Source organism: Odontomachus brunneus, unplaced genomic scaffold (assembly GCF_010583005.1).
Source record: "Odontomachus brunneus isolate Ranch 3 - 2012 unplaced genomic scaffold, Obru_v1 Obru_scaffold_177, whole genome shotgun sequence".
NCBI lineage: Eukaryota > Metazoa > Arthropoda > Insecta > Hymenoptera > Formicidae > Odontomachus > Odontomachus brunneus.
The window spans coordinates 329,696-355,885 of NW_022639627.1; the positions used below are offsets into that span (position 1 = coordinate 329,696).

Genomic DNA, 26,190 nt, shown 5'->3' on the forward strand with positions numbered 1-26,190 from the left:
ACGCGTCTGCAACCACTAAACATGACAACAGCCACGAGAACAACGACAGGACCAGTGTATGCTGATACATATACAGGGAACACACGAGAGTAGGAACGAAACCAGACAGAATGTACGGCGACGATAGCGAAAAGGGAAACACAAACACACGGTATGACGCACACTTCTTCTGCGCGAACGAAAAGAAACGAAACGAAAATATAGCGTGCTTGTGTGTTGCTGGCTTGCCTCCTCGCTTCCTGATAGAACGTCCTTCCCTGTTTTTGCAGCTTCGAGTAATCAGAGCGTTCAAGTCGACTCTGGAAGATCTGGAGGAGCGTCGCTCTGTCCATAGTTTACACAGCTTACACAGTATGCGCAGTTCACGCAGCCACACCGGGCCCCGACCACTCTCTGACTTCACATACATTGACGAAGACCCGACAAACACCGCGCAGAACGCCGCCAACAGGTCCTCCTGCAATAGGAGTGCCGAGCCGAATCAGGATTACGAGACAAACTACAAAGGATCCAGGATGCAGTCCCTCAACAGCCCCGCCTCGCCGTTGTTGCTGAGCGTGACTGGACCGGCCAACGCGTACAATCATCATTACACCATCAACACCACTACCGACAATAGATTCCCCTCCAGTAACGCCCTCAATCAGCCCCTGAGCCCCAACCATACGGCGCAGATGAGCAGTAATAGAGACAACACCGGGAATTCCCTGCTTCTGAGTTCCAACAATTTGGTGCTACCGGAGCTGACTAAGCTCGTGCACGAGACCAGCATCTAAGAACATTCTCTTTCTTTCTCTCTCTCTCTTTCTTTTTCTATCTCTTCTGCGTGTCGTCTCATCATATCTCCTTCCATTCCTTCCTGTTTCTTTTTTTGGTCGTTTTTGATCGTCATTCTTTCCCGCATTTTTTCCATGTCACGCTATTCTCTCTCGTCTCGAATCAATCTGTCTGTTCTTTGGTTCAATGTTTCCCTCTCATCCCGATCCTTCTTTTTTCTTCGTGACTTTTATCCATCACTCTTCTTCCTCTACTATGTAGAAGGATTTGTATATATTCTCCCTTCTGTGGTCTTGTCCTCGTACATTCCGCGAGATTTAGTCTCGCCCGATTTCGCCGTGACGAGACGGCGAGTGTTTCGTCGCGAGGATCGGTCAGCGAGGAACAGGGAATCGTCCACATGGACGACGTAGACGATACGGACAGTACACTCCCGTTCGCATTTCGTCCCCTCTCCCCCTCTTCTAAGATTTATCGTCCATATATCGTCTTTTTCCGCCACTCTTTCGCGAGGACGTACTTATCGCAACTTTGCTCGTTCCGGTCACTGAGTTTTCTGTCCCCTCGATTGTATCCTCTCTTTCTCTCTCTCTCTCTCTCTCTCTCTTTCTCGTGATCTCTCGTTTTCTTCCTCTGTGTTCCGTTCCCCGCCAGCTTTTCCAACTCTTTGCCGGAAATATCTCATCACTCGCTCAACGGGGACGGCGGAACTGTTTTGATCTCAAAATATCAAAACGCGCGCTGATTCAGAATACGCCTACACAGCGGGAACAAGGCGGGACATTCACTAGCCGTGTGCTACTAGAAAAGAAAAATCGAGGACAACGATGTACTTAACGCATAATGTTCGTGATATGATTGGGTTTGGGGGAGGGAGGGTGGAAGAGATATGGGGGTGGTCGCGTCAACGATCTTGTCGCCTGGGTTCTCATTACGTGGGTCACATTATTATACATATATAGATACATACAGGAGTCCTGCTTTTTACTCGCTTCTTCCTTATATTCGATTGTATCGGATGAAAGTACTGTTTCGTCTTTTAAAACAGCGGAAACTCACGCTGTTATTCACGTGAACTTCTTGGATTTTCTTCTTCTTTCTTTTTAACGACAATATAATCGCAGTGTACGAGTTAAGAGGAAACAGGAAAAATGTGAAACAAACGGAAGTGAAACAAACAGGAAAAATGTGAAACAAACGAAGGTAGTTAATTAAACATTAGTTTGGCATTAACTAATTAACATTACTCCCGGCAGCAAGACGTTATTATCTAATAATTTGATCATACATTTTTTGTTCTTGGTTTCAAGTAACTTAGTAATTGGGGAAATTGAGGGGTCTGGAGGGGTTTCAAGTGTCAGCGAGAAATGTGGCTGAAGAAAAATAATTGAAGAATTCGGCATTAAAATTGCGTGGGTAATATTGTATTGGGAGATTGCGCGCTGGACATGAAAAAAATGGAAATAGTACTTCACTCGTCCTTGAGGAAACATAGACAGCGCTTAAGTGCTTATAACTGACCTCCTCCCGTACAAACGTTTACTTATTTACCTTGCATACCTATCTACTTACCCATATACTTACACTTACCGACCAATAATTGGTGATAAAATAGCAGTCCACTCCAGTGGGATCTTCATCAACAATAATTCTTCGCAGACTAAATACAGACCATATAGGTTGAAAAGCATGTTATCTATCTAATATCTACACTGAGAAATAAGAAGTGGTTGAACTAAACGCGCAATTTGTTCAATAGATACAATGTATTTCATTGTAGGCGAATGACAGCCGGTTTTGTTGATCCAACTGCTTTTTTCTCAATATTCTCTTTTAAGATTAGGGAAACTACTGTATCGTATTTACAGTGATAAGGACGCGAAATGGTTAGGAGCCAGTAAAGGGTTACAGATACACTCTCCTAAGAGTCGATATTCGATCGCGATAAAAAAAAAAGAAAGAAATGATTTCAACGAAATCATTTCACCAGGCATCATTTCTTCTTTCGCGAAATCGCTCGGTCCCTCTTCAGTCCCGAGCGTTCGACAATTCGATGGTCGGTAGTAGTACACTTATACACACTCTCGCTTATCTCTGAGACTGAAAGTGAAATGTGTCTGTTCGTTTGACCGTGCGATGTAACTGTAAGCGGACGGGACTCGTCGAGGATCACAAGGACGATGACGGCGACAGTGACGTCATCACTATGCCACTAATCTACCTCGACAGAGCGCGACTATCTTTGATAATCGTCGCGGACTGCCCCTCACGAGTGTCGTCAACGACGAAACTACTTTCCGTCGTCTCCCGCGGGGAATAAGACGCGCGTGTTTCGGCGCTGCTTGAGCGCAGTCGACGATCTACCTCCGCACCGCGGTCTTCTCGCACACCACACGTCGGGAGGTGTTCTCGTTCTCGGGGGCTGAATGTACTTATACCTTTACCGTCACACCTCGATCTCTTCTGCTCTCCCGACTTCACCGTCACTCCTCGTGACGCGGGGTCAGGTCTCTACGTGCCTCGTAATTCGACGCGCATTCAGTTGGAAAGCCGAGCCCGAAGCTAAAAGCACGGGATCCTTTTCTGGAGACTCCGCTAGTGAAACACCTTATATCAAGTCTTATCCGCCATAATTTAACTTCCGGCAGTTTTGTATATCGGTAACCTTTAATTTATCGCAGTGGAGATAATCTTTGGAAGTTTATCAATTGGAAATTAATCGCGGAGAAGAAGATATGTGCTTCCGTTGGAAAGCTAAACCTCTTTGAATGTGATATCGAAAGAAATGTTGCATCAATCTGGCCCCACTCATGAATCCTCTACCTCGTATTTTATCGTTTTGACTTGAGTTCTTAAGTTTGTGAGAAATCTCGATGTCCTCTTGCCTCTTTTTTTTTTCTTTCTACTCCCCACTCCTTTTTTCTCTCCTCCTTTTCTTTCACTGTATTTGCATTTTTGTCGCTTCTTACTCCAACTCTGTCTGAATAATCGAGTCCTGTGAGACTCTCGGCAGAGGGATGACTCCTCACGGAGGGAGGATCTGTATATGGCCCTGGCGATACATCTAGATTCTCTCTCTGTTTCTCCCTTTCCTTCACTCTCTCTCTCTCTCTCTCTCTCTCTCTCTCTCTGTCTTTCTCTCACTCACACAAACATACATACAGACACATACGACTGCTCGGGAGAAATTGCGGGGGCTCAGAGACATTGGGAAGCGTCCGACAGAAATCCCATTCTCACTCTTTCGCTGGAGCGAAAAATGAGAACACAAAAGGAAAAAAAAAAAGAGAAGCTTCTGTTAGAGTTCACTTCCATCGTGGAATGAAATTAATGACGAGCGCGGACAAGAGTAGCGCTAGACAGATTAGATTACTTCTATGTTCTCCACCGAGCAACAGCGTCGAGCGATCGAGCGGCGAACACGCGACGATGACGATGACAATGACGACGACGGCGACAATGACGTCATTACGGACGGAGAGACCGAGAGAAGTACTCTCGCTCGATATTAAGTGTAAGTTTTATTTAATTTTATGTCGCTCCCATTTATTTATGAGCCTTGTAACTTAAAAGAAAGAAGGAACCTAGGGGTTCCGGATGCGCCTTCTAACGAGCACACGTCGACCGAACTCGTGAAGTCGTCGACCACGAGAAATCGTCTTTGGCATTCCGTGGAATCGCCAGCGCGTACTGAACTCGCGTATCCGGGGAGACCGAAACCGGTATTGCTTCGATGAGTCCGGACTATCTCCGCGCTACAGGCACGCGAGAGTGACCGCTCTGCGTTTTCTCAGCAAATCGGTTACTTCGATTAAAATTCAATCAAATAATGCGGACGACATGAAAACGCAACGAAATCGCGCCGGGCTGCATTCTTCTCTCTTTTCTCCCGTGGCGTGTCCGTGATCCAACTTGTCGAGATTATATCGGTTTTAATCTCTGCCGGTGCTTCCCTCCACGTTCCATTTTCCCGCGAGAAGACGGAATACTTTCGAGAGGCGAATTTGTCGACGACGAAAAATGTACTTAATCATCGGGATCTCGTTATCTCCGATGTTGTTGATCTTTCTCCGTCGTTTTCTCCGCGTTACTTCTCCTCCGTCTCTCTTTCGCGCGCTTTCCCCGCCGCATCCAGGTCGCTCCTTCATTCCATAGGGACAATACTCGTAATTGTGACACTGAGGTATCGATAGCGCAATGCTTCTCAGTGATGAAAGTAACGATAATTTTGGAATCTTCGAGGAACGATCGATCTAATATTCTCTCACTGAACGATCATCGGAATCGAATTAATTATTGACTTTGTGTGTTTGACACAATTATCATTAATTAATAATATATTATATGATTATGTCACGACGCCGCGTATATAACTTAACGATGCAATTACTACGACGGTGTGCCTAATCTTCCCTCCCCTCTCGTACGAGGATCAACGAGATACACAATGTTCGATCGCCGGAAGACGGAACGTGGTTGCCGAAAATTATCTTCTTTCTTCCTATCTTTCTCTCTCTTTTTTTTTAATAGTCACTTAACCACGTATCGTACCGAGATATCGTTCTTGACTAAACATCGTTGATTTCGAATGCGTCTGCTACTGCCAGCGTTAACACACGTGAACAAATAAAGACACAAAAAGGAGAAGAAGAAGCCACTAACGACACAGAAGGAGCTGTGAAAACTCGTTAGGTCGTTAGGTCTTCTTTGAGTTGCGACTTTCGGTCGCCTCGATATAAGGGCGACATAAGGGCCGCCGTAAACGGCAAATGGCATGTAAATTAAATCGCGACGCCGTGTTATTCACCATTCTCGTGCGCGCATACAGATTAAGAAGCTATGCACCGTGAAGTACAAGCAATTACGATTGGATTAATTAAAGTGTTAGGTGAGAGATAAATCGTTCGTAGAATTTCAAGTTGTATGTTTTTAATTATATTTCCGAACCCCAGGAAATATTTCGTAGTGTAAAAATAACGCGCTGTAATGTTTCGCGTGATAATAGTTCTTTCTCTTTCTTTCTCTCTCTCTCTCTCTCTCTCTCTCTCTCTCTCTCTCTCTCTCTCTCGATTAATAGATAGATAGATAGATAGATAGATGGATGGATGGATGGACAGACAGATAGCTACATAGAGATATAGTCGTCTTGAAATAAAAAATATCACATTTACGCGGGGCAAGAGTGATTGTAAATGTACACCATAAGATGCCATGGGAAGGATCAGAAAATCTCGTGACTCTTCTAAGCCTGAGGAAGAATTTCTCGTTGGGACGACAGGCGGCCCTTATGTCGTGGATAGCGAGTCAAATCTGGATGCATACCGTTCTTCAGTTAATTCAATAGCATCGAGTTAGAATTCCATTCGCTCTTACCGTGTAAGATCCGTATTACCTCTCGTATATAATTTGTCGCTCTGCGTAACTTCGTGTTATCGGAGCATAATCTTACATACATGATCTGTTCGATAGAGATCTCGCAGATTTCTATTATCTGTTTTCAAGAATTCCTGAAGATATTTTTTGAAATTTGTTTTTTACCTTTATTTGCGCTTCATTCCTCTCCTTTCTTATGCTTTTGAGTTATCCGTATGTGCGTATACATGTATAAAGACTAAGACTAAATACTGATTAAAAGCTACGATAGAAACCCGCGTGAAATGAGGACACTTGACAAATTGACCAGCGACTAGTGTAATACGGGCCTTACAAGTCTCATGAAGCGACACGCCATGTGTGTTCGTACGCGATCCACCGATTATCCTCGGTGCGATCCCGCGGATCCTCGATACATCGGCTTCCCTTCGGCTGGTGCGATTTTATCCCTGAATCTCACAATTGGCGTCACGTTTCGTTCGCGCGTTGCGAGCGTGTGATCGGCGCGACAAAGGCGTGCGCGTTTGGAAATTACATCAGCATAAGCTGGATTCATAATGAATCGCGATGTAGCAAACGAGAGAAGACATTCTGGTTTTTAATATCAACGTATCATTAGTCTGTTATTGAAGAGAGGAAATCCTAACATATAAATATAAAGAAAGATATATATGTATATACATATGTGTATATGTATGTATATACACACATGTATATACATATATATATAATTCATATATATATATCTACATATATATATATATATATATATATATATATATATTATTTATAGTTGACGATCGATTTAATGATATACGCGTAGGTTATATATATATATATATATATATATATATATAGGTTATATATATATATATATAGGTTATATATATATATATATATATATATATATATATATATGAATTAGTAATATATATTATTAATTATTGTTATTATATAAAATAAAGTTTAAGACACGTTAATCAAATATCAAGTCCGATAGAAAATCAGCGGAGGGGGTGATGATACCATGATGAATATCTTCGGATTTTTCCTCTTCTCCTTCGCTCCCTCTCTTCCTCTTCCCTTCTCCTCCTCGCTCCACTGTCCTTCTTTATTTTTCTCCCTCGAGGATTTGTATCTCGTTTACCACCCCCTCCGCCTCTAAAAGCAAGCGAGGTGCATCGAACTGTGCCTCGGGTCGCGCGCGAGTCGCTTTCAATCTCTTCTGCGCGTCATCGATTAAAATTATCGAGGAAAGGAAAACGAAAACGAGATTTTAGGTGCGAGAAGGTGGTTTATTAATGGAGGAGAAGGGGGAAAAAGAATGGAACATGTGTACCAAGTAGAGGGGGCGGGGAAGGGGAGACTGGACCCCTGTTTATCGTTCGTCTGGGTCCCGCGACATGCGTGCGACGAATATCTTTCTCTCTCGACTCAGTAATTACGTATTCACAATGAAAAAGAAAGTTGCACAATGATCGACTTGGTCTAATAAAACGATACTAAATCTTTTCCACGCTTGGCTTGTTGCTGAATCAATCTCTCTCTCTCTATTTCTCTCTTCTTTTTCTTGATCCGGATGTCGTCTATCGAAATACACTCCATCTCTCTCCTTTCCGATATCTCGCGCTGTTGCGCTCGATCCCTCTTATTGTGACCATTTTCGAACCTATTTAAAACCGTCCTTTTCAAATATTGCTTTCGGACACAACACGTGTTTTTCTCTCCAATTGACAGCGCTACTCGTGTAGTGATCGACTTAGGTTTAGGATTGGCAAGAAGGATCCGGACCAGTTTCCGAGCGCCTCTAAAATGAGACGCTTTCGTTGATATCGATAACACTACTTTTAGGCCAGGTCGTTCCAGGTAGGATCAAACGTGATCTGTGTTGGTTTTGTGGGCAAAGCCCAATTAGCGCAATGATCCTCGTTTTAATAACACATGCGAAACGAATATAACAATACCGTACGTCGCAGACGAGCGATTTACGTTGATCTTTCGATTGATCGACAGCGATCTGTTACTTTCTACGTCCAATCTCTCTATCTCTTTCTGTATCTCTTCTCTTTCTATCTCTGTCTATCTTTCTTGTTCTCTCTCTCTCTTTCTATCTCTCTTTCTCTCTCTCGTGCTCTCTCGTGCTCTCTCTTTCGCATATTTGGATATTTTAAAATTCTCACTATTACTGTATATGTATGTGTGTAAAATATGGAATAATTCAGAATCACAACGCGCAACCGGAAACGTAGCTTATCGAATTAAGACACCGGCGTGAATCTGATCTGTGATAACTTAGAGACAATTGTGACAATAATTGTTGATAATCCCGATGAACACTTTGTCGAGTCGGGAATAACCGAATCGATGTAAGAGCATTATTTTTGTACACGATATACTTCTCGTTTAGTTTCACATATCGCGAAGATCGAATCTAGATCTGCTTTTGGCATTACATTACGACGGACACGAGTCGTTTATTCTACGGGTTTTGCGATTGGAGATACCGCGGAAATAAATTACTAATCTCTACTGTTTCTACCCGAGTCGAGATTTTGGTCTTGCATTGAGCCTGCAAGTTCTGAACGAACTTGAAGGACCAACGGAGAGGATCTCGAGATATATTATGCTTTACAGATTATTGACTTTTGGTGCTACAGGTGGTTACTTGCGCCGCTCTGTTGAGGCTTGAGGAAAGACATATTTAAGAATTATTTGACATTCGATTATCTCGACAGACTGTCTGCATTTAATCTTTTGTAAATTCTTAATTCTAATAAGCAATGTATTAATTACGCAATTTGTTCTGTTGCAGATGGAATATTGCGATAAGCAAATATTAAGTGATCTAATATCTGTCTTTCGCTTCTATTTAGCTTTGTTATTATGCCGAGTCTTTATATTTATAAGTTTATATTTTTATTATTTATACAACTTCTATCTCTTTCCTTTGGCCTTACATAATGCTTTCTTTCTCGCCTCTCTTGAATATTCAAATATCACTGAAACTTTCAACGTAAAAAATAACTAAAAAGGATATCATAATAAAAGTTTGTTACTTTGTTTACCAATTTACCTTATTATTTTTGTCCATATTAATTAATTTATCACATATCTATCCGCAAATTAAGTGAATAAGTTGTATGATTAATATATTTTTCTTATTGAAATTAAAAATAAAGGTTAATTGGAGGTAGAACACTGAGACAATATCGGATAGGAAATAATTCTTGAGAAAGTATTTGTTCAAGCCTTAAAATGGAGGAAATTCCGATAAATGACCGTTTGTAGCATCAAGGTAGATCGTTAGTCAGTGTTGTATCTCGAGATTCTCTATTGATCCTTCTAATATCGACAATGTTTGCGGGATTAATGTTTAAGGAAAATTTCGACTCGGATACATGTACTTTCTCATCGGCCACGCAACAACTCTGTGCACATCTCTCTTTTTCGTAACTCCAATTGTTCACCGACTTACACCGACTCTCTGTATATCTCTACGTCTATGCGCTTGTCTGTCTGTATATTGATTCACTTTGGCACGGCACTCTCGCTCGTACTTTGTCCCTCATCAATTATCCTCGAAGTCGAATTGCACCGACAGTCTCGGAGAAAATGAATCCCGAGTTAACGATTTTCCGTTTCTCTTCGGATTACGCGGTTTCATCCGCGATGTGGAAAAGGAAGGAAAGTTGGATTAACCGGGATCAGCGTGCTGGCATTCCGCACTGTTACGGCAATGTCTGTTTAACTTCAATTGTCTTAATTATTGAGAAATTGCGCTTATATATACGTACATGAGAGTGATGAATTAATGGAATCGTTTTCAGCACATGCTTTGAAAGAAAAAAAAGTTTATTCAACTAAAATTATATAGTTTATTTTGACCTCAATCATATATTTTAGTTTTTCCAACCAAAATGGTAACGCGCATATAAGACTGTTATTACTAACATAACAGAATTTAACAAAAAATGGTTTCCTTGATTATAATTTATAGTAATTATTTCTCTATGTGATTATATAGATACAGTGCTAAGCATTTTTTTTCTCAGTACGGAGTTCCCTTTTCGCGCGAGACGTTTATTACCAATCGAGTAGATATTTAATTGTTACAGTTAACACGCAACATTTCTCATTACTTTGGTGGGCTGTATTGTCAATCAATTATTAATAATTAAGGTATATTGAAGGGAAGACTGATTGTGTCAGTGCGGAATAGCGGAAGCAACTTTTGGTGCAATTTCGAAACTTTCAACTTCTAAGCTTTCGGTCGAACGGACCCGATCGCGCGGCTCGGCTTACAGAAGAAAAAATAACTACTCGGCATAAGGAGCACTCGGCGATTCGATTTAGTTTACGTCGTATACGGAGCGCGGATATGCAAAATTGTACTCGCGACATTCACGAGGTTTCGGCTTTGCGAAGCTACTTGTCATATCGGGGGAGTGGATTAGCGACGAACCAGAATCCTTAGAAAGAAATCGACGACATATTCCCGACACATTCCTGACGCGTTCTCGAGCGGGGAGAGTCCTGAAACCGGTGAGAAGACGTGACACCACCATTAAAGTCCGATACTCTCACAGCCACACTGACTACTTGCGCAAACATCAGCATTTCAATGAGACACCGACGAGAATGTCACCCTTAACCCTCAAGCTCGCGTTCCGCGGGTAAAAGAGATTCGATATCGCGATTGAATCTTTAACTGGTATGCTGGGGAATATCGTGATACACACATATCTCTCGTATGGAAGACGGGAAGCATGATTATGAATGTTCCTGAGATAAATGGAGAAGCTCGTATTTTGTAGAAATTGTTTGAGGAGACTTTATTAGCAAAGTACTGAGGAGATATTTGTATATTGAGAGAAATTATCCGATAAAAAAATTAACAAACGGATATTTTCAAAATATTGATGAATTTTTATATCCGATCGGGATATTATTAAATTGAATCGAATACTTTCGATTATAATGGCATTTTATCAGATAAACCGATGAAAAAATTATAAACGGATTTTCTCATCAGATACAAAAATTTATCGGTATTTTGATTAGAAATATCCGTTTGTTCATGTTTTTTATCGAATAATTTCTCTCAGTGTATTAATTACGTGCAGTATTCGCTCCAAACATTTCTCAAATGTATTTAGTAATAAAAGCATTTTAAGCGTGGTTTTTAACTGACGCTTTGTAATCACGGCAAAGCGAGTAGATACAGTCGATACTAACTCGTATTGTGTGTTAACATCAGTTATAACAATACAATTTAACCTATTTTATAACTGTGCATATCGCGCGTATATCATTGCACACACAGACACACACGTCGACATAAAGCAAAAGAAAACCCACTGTACCAGTTAAGATCGATATCTCGCGTAATATATCGCAATATCGCGAATTCGTTGCGAATGTGCTCGCTCGCTATTCGACGGGAGGAACTGCGCGAGGAATTCCGCGAGAATGTTCCGAAGGCCGCAGGTGTTCCACTGAACGAGAAATTTGGCGTACTGAGCGCGTAACATCGGCGTGAGGGTTAATCGGCCGTGCGACTCTCGCAAATGACGAGGTGTGAGCGCGCGCAAGAATTAATTTTCACGCCGGTATTACGCTCGACGACGAACGTAGCGAGACGTCGAGCCGGATCGTGAGTCTGTTGACGTTCGATCGGAGAAGAGCGGAGATTCGCGGCAAAAAGAAATCAAGTAGAATTCGACGGTGGGCGAAAAGAATATCCCGGATGTATCGCTTGAGGGTTGAAGAAGTGGTTACGCGCGACCCGATCGTTCCACCCTGTTGTAACCATTTTGTTATCCTTTACTCTTGAAGGTGATAGGTGGCGAGTTGCAGGAACGTTTGATACCGGTACCCTACAGCAAGAGTTCGACAGACCAAGCTGTAAGCGCTCCTCTCTCTCTCTCTTTCTTCTCTCTCTCTCTCTCTCTCTCTCTCTCTCTTGCTCTATTTTCTACCTTTCTTTCTCTCTCTTCTTCTTCTTTCGCTCTCTTTCGCTCTGTCTCTTTGTCTTTCTCTCATTCTCTGTTGCTCTCTTTCTCTCTCTCTCTCTTGATCTATCTCCTTTCCGCTCTGTGTCACTCGCCCGTTTGCTCGTCGCAGCTGTCTTTAACCCTTTCGCTTTAACACGCTTCTTATTCTTACCAATTCGTCTGTCCTCATCAGTCCTTGAGCCCTCCTCCCCTTCTCTTACTGACTTTCTTCTTCTTCTTTGTATGTAAAATATTTCGAGCGAGACGATGGAGTGTGGTGTAGGCGTGTAATTAGTAGGATCCGTTTTCTTCAGAGTATCTTGCTCTCCAAGACGAATCTTACGAGTTACGCGCTCTCGGCTTTCACTCTCTCGCTCTCTCTCCCCCCGTGGCTTTCGTGTATCTCTCTCGCCTGTCTCCGTCTATTCTCACCCTTTTTTTCTCTTCCGTCGTAAACTTTCTGTTTATCTCTATCTTACGTATATTTCCCGCTTTCTACTTATACTGTTCTATAATAGGATAATATTACGGCTTGTACTACTGGACCGGGCAGCCTTTCCTCCCTTCAACGTCAGTACGAAGGAAAGGTACATGTGTGTTACATGGGTTAATCCTTGACATTCCAAGCCTGTTCGATTATGTCGATGCTTGAAGTGCGAAGGATTAGCGGATTCCGAGTCTATGTTTTGCGCTATTGTTGCTTGTAGCGGCTTTCGTTGGTACATATATTTATATATAGCGGTAATTTTCTCTCTGCTTATCTTACTCGTACACACATATATATATATATTAGAGTTACTCTCTCGCTGGAAAGTCGCCGCTCTAATTGCGAGATCTCGAAATTTCTTCAAGTAAATATACATCCTCGCGGCAAAGTAGTGGAGATTTTTCTCCGCAGTATCGAGACGAGAAGTAATTCTGAGGAGCGACCGCAAAAAAAAAAGAAAAAAAAAGAGAAAAACACGCGAGTTTTGTTGAATGACACAACGGGCAAGTCGAACCAGCAGCCCCTCCGGTGGTACAAGTCCGTTTCCTTCCGCTTTTTCTCTGACTTTTCCCCCGTTTTCCTCACCCTCGCAACACTCGGTGTCCTGTGTTCTCGTGACTTTACGAAACGTCGTATACTCGTCGTGTGTCTGTACAATCTCGTTTCCCACTTTTTCTGCTTTCATCCCTTTCCCCACTGTCTGTCGCCGATCGGGGATCGAAACTGTTATCACCCCGGCGTCACAGGCGGAAGTGCGTTGTTCTTTTTTGTCGTATTATAATAACCGTTTGACTGCCGGGTTCTGAGTTTCGTGTTGATTGAAGTGTTTTCTGTCGATTGTCGATTACTGAATGTCGAAAATAAGTATAAAATAAAAAGGTGAGTTCCCCTTGTTCTTATCGGCCGCTTCGCTCTGCTTCCCTGAGAGAAGGTAGCTGGGGAAGCGGAGAACATGGAGCCTTTTTTACACAAAGTGGTGCACGACAACCCCAGGCCGATTGATCACGCCTAGCATCTTACCCTTATTTGTTTCGATCCCCGTCGCGAGCCAAAAGTCACGATCGCCCATCATCCTGAGAATCGTTCTCTCGCGTCTGATTCTTCTCCCGCTTCCTCCACTTTGTGTATCGCGATCCAGCGAAATGAATCGCCGCGTCTAGTGAAAGCCTCACAGAGCAAGGCGCTCTCGCGGCGCGCCTTTCGAGTTAATTCTTTTCCGTTAACGATTTTCTCATTCTCGTCCGTGCACTGAGAAGAAAATCTGAAGAAGGCTTGAAAATTGGACGGATTTGTGGGATATAAAGTTTACTTCTGCGAAATACGGCTTATTTGCTGCTCTGCCAATAAACTTTGTGCCCTACTAGCAAGTTTTCAGGTATTTTTCTCTCAGTTGTCGCGTGCGCGCGCTTGCCGTGTACGCCAAGTACGATTTTTTGCACACGGTAATACGAACACGTTGTCGTTGTCGCATGGGAGAGACGCGACGCGATCCCTCGAACGTGAGAATCCTAGCGTTGTTGAATCGCGGAACGTTTGCCTTGACTGTTTCGCTTTTACCTTGTCGACGCAGGTGAATTGTGTGTAGTTTATTGTGTAGTTGTGTGCGATATATATCGTTGCTGTGTAGCCCCGTGTGTAGCCTGCGCGCGATATTCGGCGATCGCGGCGTTCTCGGGACATCCATACGATGCTTGACACCACAGTTACTATTGCCCTGCACGTGCTTTTGATGTGCATCTTTCCAGCGCCGTGTGCGACGATGATCTGTGCTCTGTTCCCGTTGGAACGATACGCTTCCTATCCCGCCTTTTGTCGCCTGTATGCATATTAAACTTCATCTTCCACTGATCGATTCTCATCGACGCGAAACTGCTGGGTTTTGCTTGCTGACTGAGCGAGTCAAGCCGCCGCCATGTATGAGAACGTAAGCGATGAACTTAGACCCACGGCACACACAAGAACGTAAGCAGTGAACAAATTGCAAGTCACCTTACCAAGAGCAGTCGACTGTGATGGATCAGTTTGCTTTGTGCTTACGTTTTACGTTAAATCTCGGGGTATGCCATGGGTCTTACCACGCACGGGACGCAAGTGAAAAACTCTCGAGGGTGGTCGGCCGTGATCGGACGGTGAATACGTACACTGGAAAAAAAGTGCTACATTTAAGTAATATTTATTTTATCCAAGTGAAAAGTATGTGTAAAGTTACTTCAATACTCTTTAGCATATATTCACTAGAAGTGGAAATATATTTGACCACATCTAATATTACACTGATGTTTTCATAATTTAACATCTGATTACTTAATATATATAGGACAATTATTGAAAGGATAAATATAGGACAATTATTGAAAAATATGAAATTTGTTTATGTTAAATTAAATTTTGTTTACTGTTGAAATATTAATTTAAAAGAATATATGTTACCTAGTTGATATGCCGCAAGTAAAGTAAAGTGTAAAGTAAGTGTAAAGTTACTTCAATACTCTTTAGCATATATTCACTAGAAGTGGAAATATATTTGACCACATCTAATATTACACTGATGTTTTCATAATTTAACATCTGATATTTACTTAATATATATAATATAGGACAATTATTGAAAAATATGAAATTTGTTTATGTTAAATTAAATTTTGTTTACTGTTGAAATATTAATTTAAAAGAATATATGTTACCTAGTTGATATGCCGCAAGTAAAGTAAAGTGTAAAGTAAGTGTAAAGTTACTTCAATACTCTTTAGCATATATTCACTAGAAGTGGAAATATATTTGACCACATCTAATATTACACTGATGTTTTCATAATTTAACATCTGATTACTTAATATATATAGGACAATTATTGAAAGGATAAATATAGGACAATTATTGAAAAATATGAAATTTGTTTATGTTAAATTAAATTTTGTTTACTGTTGAAATATTAATTTAAAAGAATATATGTTACCTAGCTGATATGCCGCAAGAATATCAAAATTTAAATTTTAGAAAACATTTAGTGGGCAGATAAATCAAAATTTAAAACATTTGCAGTTTCCCCTCAAGGGAAGGGAATTATTATATAATTCTAGTAAACACACTCTTTTTTCTTCTAAATTTAGGACGATCTACTTGAATGCAGAAATTAATTTACAAATTAATATATTACTGCGTTCAAGTAAATATTCATTGTCAGTATTCGTTGAAGTAGTACGAGCTATCAAAACACACTTGAATTGATAACAAAAATATTTGTTTGTTTTAAAGGAGTAAGGAACAAGTAATTACATTCACTTTATTCTGGCACTGTTTTTTTCCGTGTACGTGAAGATGTCGACGAGTGGGTCGACGAGTGGGTCCTCTATCGCGGTGCGGGATTTATAAGCGGCGAGGTAATTACCGATAATTACCCGTCGCCCTTGTGTGCTTTCGCTTGTTCTCTTCGCCGAAAAGTGTCCGCTCTCCGCGCATACATTCTCGTCACCTTATCGCGGAATTATCGCCTTCATCCATTGCAAGACCCTTCAGACACTCGACGAGAATCGATGGAATGTATTACTTGTCTTTATGCTGCCGATCGATCGATCGGTGTCGGTAACGAGCGGCGCGAGTATCGGTCGTTAAAAGTGACGAAGTTTTTCAAATGACAAAGTAACGATGTGACTCGAGGTGCCTCTCGAGATTCGGAGATACGCTCTCTCGGATGACAAGAACGACGAGGGTTTCTCCGACGAAGGTGGAGCCAACACGTGTCGGCTCGCAGCGTCCGCTCGCGTCACCAAGGTCACGAACACGAGGTCATTCGTTTGAAATTTCCCCCTGTGTGGAGAATTTTAATTGCCGATCGGATCCTGATAGCCGTGGCCACGGCCGCCTTTGACGTATCATAAGTCGGTCGACGTACCTTGTACGGTCGCGGCTCGCGAATTTTTGGAATCGAGTGATGCAGTAAATACAGTCATCAGGATACGTACGAGTCGAATCGAGCAATATGAAATCCAAGGCAGGCGGAGAGAATACGACCATTAAGTCTGCCCGGAAATATTCGGGCTCGTGAACCCGAAGGAAACGTAGTCTGCCTTCCATCTCCGTCTTCTCTTGATTTTTCTTTCTTTATATCCTCCCTTTTTATCTCTTATTCTCTCGATTCTTTCATTCCTACACCCCCTGTTTTTCTTCTCACTTATTCCTGATCGTCCGCCCCCGAGATCTCAGACGATACTCGGTGCGACGCTGCCTTTTTTCGTTGAGAAAGTCGTCGTTCGTTTGCGATACGTGTGTATATATATTTTATATATATATATATATATATATATATATATATATATATATATATAATACACATATAACGCGTTAGCCGGCGAGTGCGCAATATACTTGGCGTAGCGTGCATGTTGTTGCAAAAAGCAAAACAGAGCAGACTCGAGCATTTAGCATGAGGGGGCGCGCGCGCGCGCGGAGGGGGCGCGCACTAGGTCCAAGGACCCGTTCTCTTCGGGGTTCACAGTCGCCGCTGCGAAATGACGGCGGTCACCGACTCGCCCTGCACATCGCGTAAGTATTTCCTCTCCTGAGTGTTCTGTGTCAGCGATATTGGGACCGCCCGTCCTCTCACACCGGGCGAGCCCGCACGTAAAACGCACGTCGGCGACATCCTTACGAGAATCGCGAGGGAAAGAGAGAAAGGAAGAAGAGGAACTTGAAGAGCGACAAGGGGGTGATTCCTCTTTCTTTCCTTCTCTCTCTCTCTCTTTCTCTCTTTCTCTCCCTCCGTTTCTCATCAGCCCTTTCCGTCGACGACAAACGGCTCTTTCGGGGAGTCGTTAGAAACAGAACGGTAGTCGACCTCTCACTCTATAGGCGAGATAGACACGTTTGCCGGGCACGCGATCTCGCCGAGTGCATGCAGCCGATCGCCTAGATCCTGTCTCTTTCAATCTCCTAGTTGCTTTGTCACCTTGTTTTCGTTTCCTTCACCTGGGCTCGCGCCCAGAGAGCTGCTTTGTCGCGAAGCAATGCCGATGCAATGCCGATGCAGTACTCGATATTTTCGCTCGCGCTCCAGCTTGTCTTCCGTTTGGTGTTTCTTCCCGCGAATTTCCGTAGCCTAGTGTGCTTTGTACACTCTCACGTTGTTGTGTACACGAATGCCGGTAATCACCCAGCGTACAGAGTGCATCTTGTTTCTCTTCGGCGTCGCAGACGTCGATGCCGTTCAGTCGCCGCTAGTGGAGACTGACTTGCGTCTAGGAACTTGTGTCTCGCGTATGAACCCGCTAACTGTCGGGGCAGCCGCGATAAGAGATAACCGGTCGCAGTCAGCAGGACCATTGGACGGTGAGTCGTGAACGCGTCGATCTTTTTGACGCGAGTAGGACGTTTAGCAAGCAGAGAAAGCAGAGGAATTCAGTACGTTGAAGGTGCCAGGTGGGAGCGATCCCTTCGTGGCGAGTCCTTCTCGATAGGAAGAGAGAGACTCGCCGATCTGGCAGCCAGCCACCACCGCGCCCGCGAACTTTCGATTAAGCACACACCCCGTTGAGCGCGGCCCCATAGAACCGCGAACTCTCCACGGTTCGCGACGGTAGCGTATTATTTTAACGAACACACACGCAGGCTGCAGCTCAATGAGGAGGTAAGGCCAGAGCTTTTCCACATGGTGCACTTCTTGCGCTCCGTGCGTCGTTCGCTGTTCTTCGGCGTCGATCGCCGGTCGAGCTGCCGCTCATGATTGGCTTTGCACGAGTCACGGGACACTTCTACTGTCGCGATAAAGCTTGTTATCTACACTGAGAGAGAGAGAGAGACACCCGGAAAATAAGAAATATGTATATTTTTGTTTAGATATTTCTTACTCTTTCCATATTTTTTCTCTCGCTGTATGATGACAGGCGATCGCGAAGTGGAAGAAGCCAGTCGGTCGCAGCCGCGTCGGAAGATCTCCGCAGTGGAGGAACGTGTTATTGATCAGCCATTAAACGCGAAATTCCAGAGGAACGGTTAGTTCAGGACCGAAGCGGGATCCGGGGATACACGTAATTCCGTCGAGCGAGGATTTCGACATTTGCTAGGTCGAGCATTTAATTCTCGTCGGGATTACGCCCTGGGTACAAACTAACCGCGAGAATTCCAACAAGCAGAAACCTCGGCTGTCGCGATTCGATGGCTCGATACTTACCACCGGCGCGATTCGCAGCTTCCTTAATCGCTTTCCTCCGGAAGAAGCTGACGACTACGAGTCTTATCTCGTGCCATGCCACGTTGCTTGCAAAGTGCGAGATGAAGCACTTTTCTCTCGCTCGCTCTCCTTTCTCCTCTTGCTTCTTCTCCTTTTGTCTCTCTGCTCTATGCCTGTCTTATCTTTCTCTATCTCTGTTTATGCAGTCTATCTCTCGTTTTCTCTCTCTCTCTCTCTCTCTCTCTCTCTCTCTCTCTTTCTCTCTCTCTCTTTCTTACAATTGCTGAGGCTTCTTCGACGCTACAAGAGAAACAGCAGACGCACTCTGTATGACCGCACGAATTTGCGCGTTGATTCGCTCCGCGATTTTGGGTGTTATATGCGACGACTTCCACAAAATACGCGCAAATCGCCTTAAGAATAATCGGTGGAATTGCGAATTTTTTTTTTTTTCAATTTGAGAATACGATCTCGACGATTTCACGTGGATGATCTTCGCATTATTTCTGATTTCTGCACAGACTAAACAGGTCGGAGTAGTCGCAGTGACGCCGAAAATTCGCTGACGAGTGCATGATGCGGATCTCGCGCGCGACATTCGGTCATCGTGTGATCGACTGTAAATTATTAGCGCCAATTGCGTGATTTAACTTGGCGACCTGTCGCGTTCGCATTGTTAAGGAACGAGAAGAGAAAACAACAAGAGTGCAGTCGTCTTGTTCTTTTCTTCTCGCGTATCGAACTTGACTGGCAGCTTCTTGCCGTCGACAACGCAGAGTTAGTATGCCGAGAATCGATTCCGTGGATACTTTCTCTCTTCAATTTCTTCTCTCCCTTCTTTCTCTCTCTCTCTCTCTCTCTCTCTCTCTCTCTCTCTCTCTCTCTCAATAACTCTTGACTCTATCTTTTTACCTCTCTTTTTCTTTCTTTCTCCAATGACCACAAGTGTCGATGGATGCATGCAGTTTTGCGCGGCAAGTTGTTAGCGCAGTTGCAGAGCGATGACGTCAATACACAATGCATCTCTTTGCAAGCCATGTTGCTCGAATATCATGAGAAATTCGCGTAGAAACGCAGCGATCAATAATTGTTAATCGGGATGAGTTTACGAAAGTGACGATCGGCAGTCTTGGAAGCCGATTTGTATCGACGAGCGTGCACCGTGATTGCGATATATAATAAGTTTCGCTCGATTAGTTGACCATAATGATATTGTTTTTTATATTTAATTACTTGACAATTGGGAGTTTCGTTTTCTGATTCTCTAAATTCTTATGGTCGATCGTCACCCTCGCATACAGAGCGCTTTGAGTTATTAAAATTGACGTCAGAAGAATCGCGAGACGGCTTTTGCGCTCTTAACATCTTGTGGACGCGGCATGCAGTAATCTACTTTCACACTCGTGTGTGTAGTTTATACATTCCTTTGAACAAGAAATTAGATGTTGTATTTTATAAGATAGTACAAATTTAGAATATAATTTTATTTATTTATTACAATATTTTTGAGTAGCACAATTTCAATGTAAATATGATTTCTCCGAACGTCGTGATTAAATGAGAAAGTAAAAAAATCAAAAAGTAAATTAAGAAGGAGAAATTAAAAAATAGAGTAATCCGATTTACTGTCACGGATTTAATATTTTTTGCCTTACAATTGAATACGTTACAAATGCTTATTAACTTTCGGCACTACGTAAAACTGCCTACGAGCAACATCGGCCCGTCCTCGATATGTTAAGTATATCTTCAGTGCCTTCCACGATCTGTTTAAGAAGATCGTTCTTTTTCTCGCTCTCTCTGTCTCTGTCTCTTTCTCTGATTCTTCTCCTATTTTCTCTCTTTCTCTCTCTCTCTCTCTCTCTCTCTCTCACTCTATCTCTTTCTTCCGAAGTAAATATGCCGATAAAGTCGCTAAGATCCTAACACGTGCAACCCTCACAGACCACTTCTCCTGTCAGCCATACCGATGCAGCTGCTCCGAACTTTGTGTTCTAACGTTGCCTTGTTTCGCAGGGCGCCCCGTGCCCCGCTAGTACTGTAATATCTTGTGGCCGCTGCTTTTTGTCTGTTAAACGTATGTACATAACGCGCACGGCGGATTGGCAAGCGAATGGCGATCGTGTGTGAGGGTGAACGGACACGCGGCGATGGAGGGTAGTTTCGCTGGCCGCGCGATCGATCGTGATGACGAATCATCGTGATCGTGCGGCGAACTGGAAGAGCCTGGGATCGATCGAGTAGTATAAGTAGTGCAAGTAAGTAGACCGGATCGATCGAAGGTGAGTCGCTTGAACGGATTTTTCGACACCAAGTCCGAGTTCACCCTCTGATGCCATTCCCCCGCCGTTGCCGTCGACGCACGGATACTCCCTCGTGCGGGAATGACCCGAGACTGACGCGTTTTATTTTATTTTCTGTTTTCTTCTTTGTTTCAACGAGGATCTTCGCGACACACGGCTGCGACGGAGGCGCGCACCCGGTGAAGCGAAGGCGACAGTCTCGCGGAGTCATCCCACATCTTCGTGTATCCGTCTTGCGTGCGCGGCGCGCACGCATATACGCATATATACATATACAGGGTGTTCCGGTTCTACCGTATTATCTTGTAATAGAAGATTCTTTGGATAATTTTTGGAGAGCCAATTTCGCCTCAGCGAAAACGTCGCAGAAGATGGTCATTTTTCCCTTTTTCTTCAATTTCTAACATTATGTATCTTAGAAATTGAGTTTCAGATAAAAACTGTGTTACAGCAAAGTGTGCATTTGTAACCATCTGAAGAAGGTAATTTTCATTTACCCCCCAGAGATCCAATTTGCAAAAGTTGTCCACTTTTTTATCACTTGCGATCCGAAAATTGTTGGTACCATTGAAGATTCTCTCCCGAAATCGGCCAAAGAGAGTCTGCCGTTAAAACATAATGCGGTAGAAACGGAGCAGCCTGCATTTACACACGGTGTTTCGCGGCGTTATGAATTTCGCCTGAACATTTGTCCTCTCTCTCTTTCTCTCTCGCTCTCTCTCTGTCTCTCTATCTCTCTCTCTATCTCTTTCTCTCTTTCGTGGCCGTGTGTCGGCAGCCTGCAACTCTGTCGTTGCGTGTGCCTGTCGCGTGTGTTGTCGGCGACGCCGACGCCGACGCCGACGCCGCCGACGCCGACGGCGCCGTCGTCCGTCTCGCGGGACAGACTGATCCGACCGATGGCTTTCCGATTTTGCAGATTCGCGTAGTGAACGCATTTCGGCAGGGCCTAGACACGCGCTACGGCGAGCACAGCAGCACCACCCTGGCGGAGGTACTGAGGAAGCAGTCGTCCCTGAGTAAGCGGCTCTCGCAGACGAGCAGTATCGAGTACGCCGACAACATCCCGGACGAGCTCACCATACCGGAGATCGACGTCGAGAGACTCTCCAGTCACAGTCACACCGAGACTGCCGTTTAGAGACGATGCAGCGTCGATAGCGACGCCTACGCCGTCTTCACCACCCTCTCGCGATCGTCTCCCCGTGGCCGTCGGTCGCCAGAGAGAAGCTCACCGAACGAGAGGGCAATCAGGAGGAGAAAGAGCGCCGGAGAGAGAGAAAGAGAGGAGGTACGGGGGGAGAGAAGGAGCGGAGCGGAGGGTCCGACAGGTGCGCGCGATGGGGAATGTCGCGTCGCTATCGAGGAGTCAAGGTGCGGGCCCGCTTTCCTCCCTCTCTTTCTTTTTTCTCTCGCCCTCGCTCTCGACAACTCTCTCTTTCTCCCTTCTTCCATCCTCTCTCTCTCTCTCTCTCTCTCTTTCTCTCTCTCACGTGAAACGTGTTCTCGTCGACGAGAGAGGGCGATCTCCGCACGTATGCGCGAGGGCGATCCGGAGACGACCGATTGTCGCTGCGGACCGCCGCGGCTGATCCCGTGCGAAACACCAATTATAAATATACCAAAGTAACGCACCACTGCCTCCCATACGTTCGGTTGTTACGCGCCCTTACGATTTCTTTTTCTTCCCCCTTTCCTCTCCCACCGTATACTCTCACTCCTCCATTTGTGTTTTTTTTTTCTCTTACGTGTGTGCGTGTGTGTGTTTTGATCCTTTCGTTTCTTCTTGACGCACCGCTGTGTGGAGGAAACGCGACGACGGCCGCACGAGGGAGGGAGGACAGGGAGGGAGTGGGGAGGGGAAAGAGAGGAACGTGGGAGGGAAGAAGAGAGAAGAGAAGAATGGGGAAGGCGAGAAGAGAGATGAAGAAGGAAGATCGGGGAAAGGCAGGGTTGAGGAGGATAAAAGGGAAATGGGATGATATCGAAAGACCTGCTTCAGCGATTCAGAACTGCTGAGCTAAATTTCAAAAGTGGAACGTTTGGGGAAACATCGTTGACTCCTCGGCTTCTTACTTATCTTCAATCGTTCGTTACTTCTTTCGGTTTCCTTCTTTATCTTTTATAATGTTCTCTCTTTTTCTCTCTCATCTCCGGCCCCATCTCTCACTCTCTTTTTTGTATCTTCCTCTGTGCTTTGCACTTTTTATCTCTCTCTGACTCTCTTGCTCTCTTTCTTTTATTTTTCCCTCTCTTTCTCTTTGTCTCATTCTCTCTCTATTTCTTTCGGGATATTTTATTGGCGTATTATTATTTCTTTACCTGTTTCCTTCTCTCTCTCTCTCTCTCTCTCTCTCTCTCTCTCTCTCTCTCTCTCTCCCTTACAGCTACTTATTCAATCTCCTTAAGAACCGACTCTCTTTTCTTTTCTCCTCTCATAACTCTTTCTCTTGCACTTGTCGCTCTCCCAATCTCTCTCTTGCGCGACTTAAGAATTATCTAGTCACTAGTTTGTATTACTAAATACTTCCGTGGATATACTCCTCAATGAGGGTGCTTTATCGAGAGGAGTGTTTGAGGAAGGGCGAAAACAAGCGTGTACATGTAAATTATTTGTAGCGTTTACGCTTGCGAGAAACAAAACCAAGAGATACTTGGGGAGGGGGAGAGGGAAAGGGTAGCAAAGAGGATGGCGGGGAAGATAGTACCGAGGTAATGTCGATTCTTCTTTGCGGAATCGCGGTTTACAAATCGTACGGGAGGATGTTACCATTATTACGCTTAAATCGATACGAAGATCCTGACAGTAAAGACGTAATCACACGCTAACGTTCACATGTCGAAACAACAGTCGAGCGAGCACCGAAACGTGGAGAGAGATGAACACGCGCAACCAAACGATAATATTCATGACCGAGAAGAAGAAAAGGGAGAATGTTTAGTCGACGAGTCGTTTCAATATTTAATCGCCAAGGGACCTAAAGCGACCCGGAAACGGACGAGCAGCTCGCCCTTTCGGGTACGCCGAAAAGACAAAACGAGAAAAAGAAAAAAAAAAAAAACAAATAAATCTTCGTTCACCCTGTGACTACGATGTTATTCTCAGGACACCTATCGATTTCACGTGTGTAGGGGAAATGCGCAAATATAAATATATAAATATAATTATAAATACAAATATATAAATATAACTATCATATTGCAGTGAAAGAAGAGATGTAATCCATGATGTGATTATGACAAAACTTGTTTCTTCGGAGCTATTTCTGGGTAAAGCCAAAAGGAAAAAGGGAAGTGAAAGAGAGAGGGACAAAAAGAATATACTCGGCGGTTTTCCAAGCCGAAAGGGAAGGGGTAGGCGAGTAAGGGGATGTAGGACCCGCGGCGTAAGATAATCGAAGCAACATCGCCCATTTAGCGACGTAAAGATCGGTAATAGGTTTATTTCGTCGAGTAAGTTACACGTTTTTAAGTGCGACACCGCTGCCAAATGATAGAGAATAGCGTAACGTATAACGAAGTCAGTCTCCATGAAGTCAGTAGCTGTAATATTTTGTAGTTAGAGCCTTTTTTCTTCGTTTCAAACGTCCTTTTGCAGTAGTCGAGAGAGAAAGAGTGAGAAAAAAAGGCAGAGAGAGAGAGAGAGAGAGAGAAAGAGAGAAGAGGAAGAAGGAGAAGGGCAGAGAGAGAGGGGAAAGAAAAAGAGAGAGTCAGAGGGAGGAAGAGAAGAGGAGAAAAACACTATTGTGTATGTAGAAGGACGGGAAAATGACAAAAGCAAAAAAAAATACACAGCAAATATATATATATATATATATATATGATGTGTGTACATATATATATATATACAAATATATATATATATTTGTATATATATATATATATGTACACACATCATATATATATATATATATATGTATGTATGTACGTGTAAGGTTGAGAGATAGAAAGAAAGAGAAAAAGAAAAAAGAATAGAGAGAAAACGTTTCTGAGTCTTCGAAGTACCTAAGTCAAGTTACACTGTCATTGTTTATTATTAACAAAGAAGAAAAAGAAAAAGAAGTGTAAGTAAAGTTGCAGAGAGTTCTCTTTAGGTCCGTATATAATATAGAATAGGACTTCGTTTGAAACAGGCTTTAAGAGGCCTATTTACTGCACCTTATTCTAGTCTTAAGCACTCTATATGCCTTACACTGCCAAATAATAAAGACGCGCTGTTGTTATGTATACCTTTGTGTTACACACACACACGCGCGCGCGCGTGTCCTCACACACAGCCATACATACACAGACACAGACACGTACACATGGCATGTACACTCGTTATCATTGTTACCGTTCGTTCTCGCTGTTATCATCGCCATCGTTACAATGTCTCGTCGCCCGCGTTATCGTTCTCACCGACAGTCATCAGCCCCGTGGTCACTTTTCGATCCTCGGCATTTTCTTCTTAGGTCGCGCGATTTTTCTTTTCTATATTTCGCGCTTAAACATGCACAAACGAGAACAAACAAAACGAGAACGTAGTGAAGAATCGGTTAGACGAGAAGGCTTTCGCGGGACTAAAAAAATCGTCGTTGATTTTATGAAGATTTCGGCAAACGCGCGTGCGATACGAAACTAATCCCCGAAGAGGGACGCAGATTTCTAACATCGTGATATAAATATCGCGAAAGCCTCTGATTTTCAAGTCCGCGGAAGTTAATCGGGGGTGCGCACGAAAATTGACAAGTATCTGAAGAGAGCTCGTAAGACACCTTTGTGACGTTTTCCAAAGGAGCGCGTTGTGTAGAAATGAAAGTCTCATTAGCAGCAATAGCGATGCCATACAGCTCGAACGTGCACACACAGCCGATCACATTAGCATTATTTATTTTATTTTATAACGAATCTGCATCACAGATTTTATAACGAAATCTTACTTCCACTGGTCAAGATCAGTGAGGAATAAGACGGAGCAGTAAAGTGGGAGTGTTTTCACTGAAAGTCAGCGAAGATCTATTGATCACCGGTGAAATAGTCTTTTCATTGATTCAATCAAAAATATTTTTACTGATTCACACTAAGAGAGTACAAGCAACACGTACACGT

General features: G+C 43.5%; 1 protein-coding gene across 20 annotated transcripts in view; it reads left to right on the forward strand.

The window, feature by feature from the left end:
• LOC116851554 (plasma membrane calcium-transporting ATPase 3) overlaps positions 1–26,190 on the forward strand; it is a 119,301-nt gene that overhangs the window by 83,255 nt on the left and 9,856 nt on the right. For 11 of the 20 annotated variants that reach the window (XM_032831082.1, XM_032831077.1, XM_032831088.1 and 8 more), the window contains one exon: positions 270–776. The exons of 1 other annotated variant lie outside the window; for it this stretch is intronic. In XM_032831082.1, coding sequence (XP_032686973.1) covers positions 270–776 — 507 coding nt within the window. Of the gene's footprint in view, positions 1–269; positions 6,321–11,985; positions 12,055–22,018; positions 22,734–26,190 lie in introns of those variants that run through there. 8 more of the 20 variants (XM_032831097.1, XM_032831087.1, XM_032831089.1 and 5 more) reach the window with 6 other exon arrangements.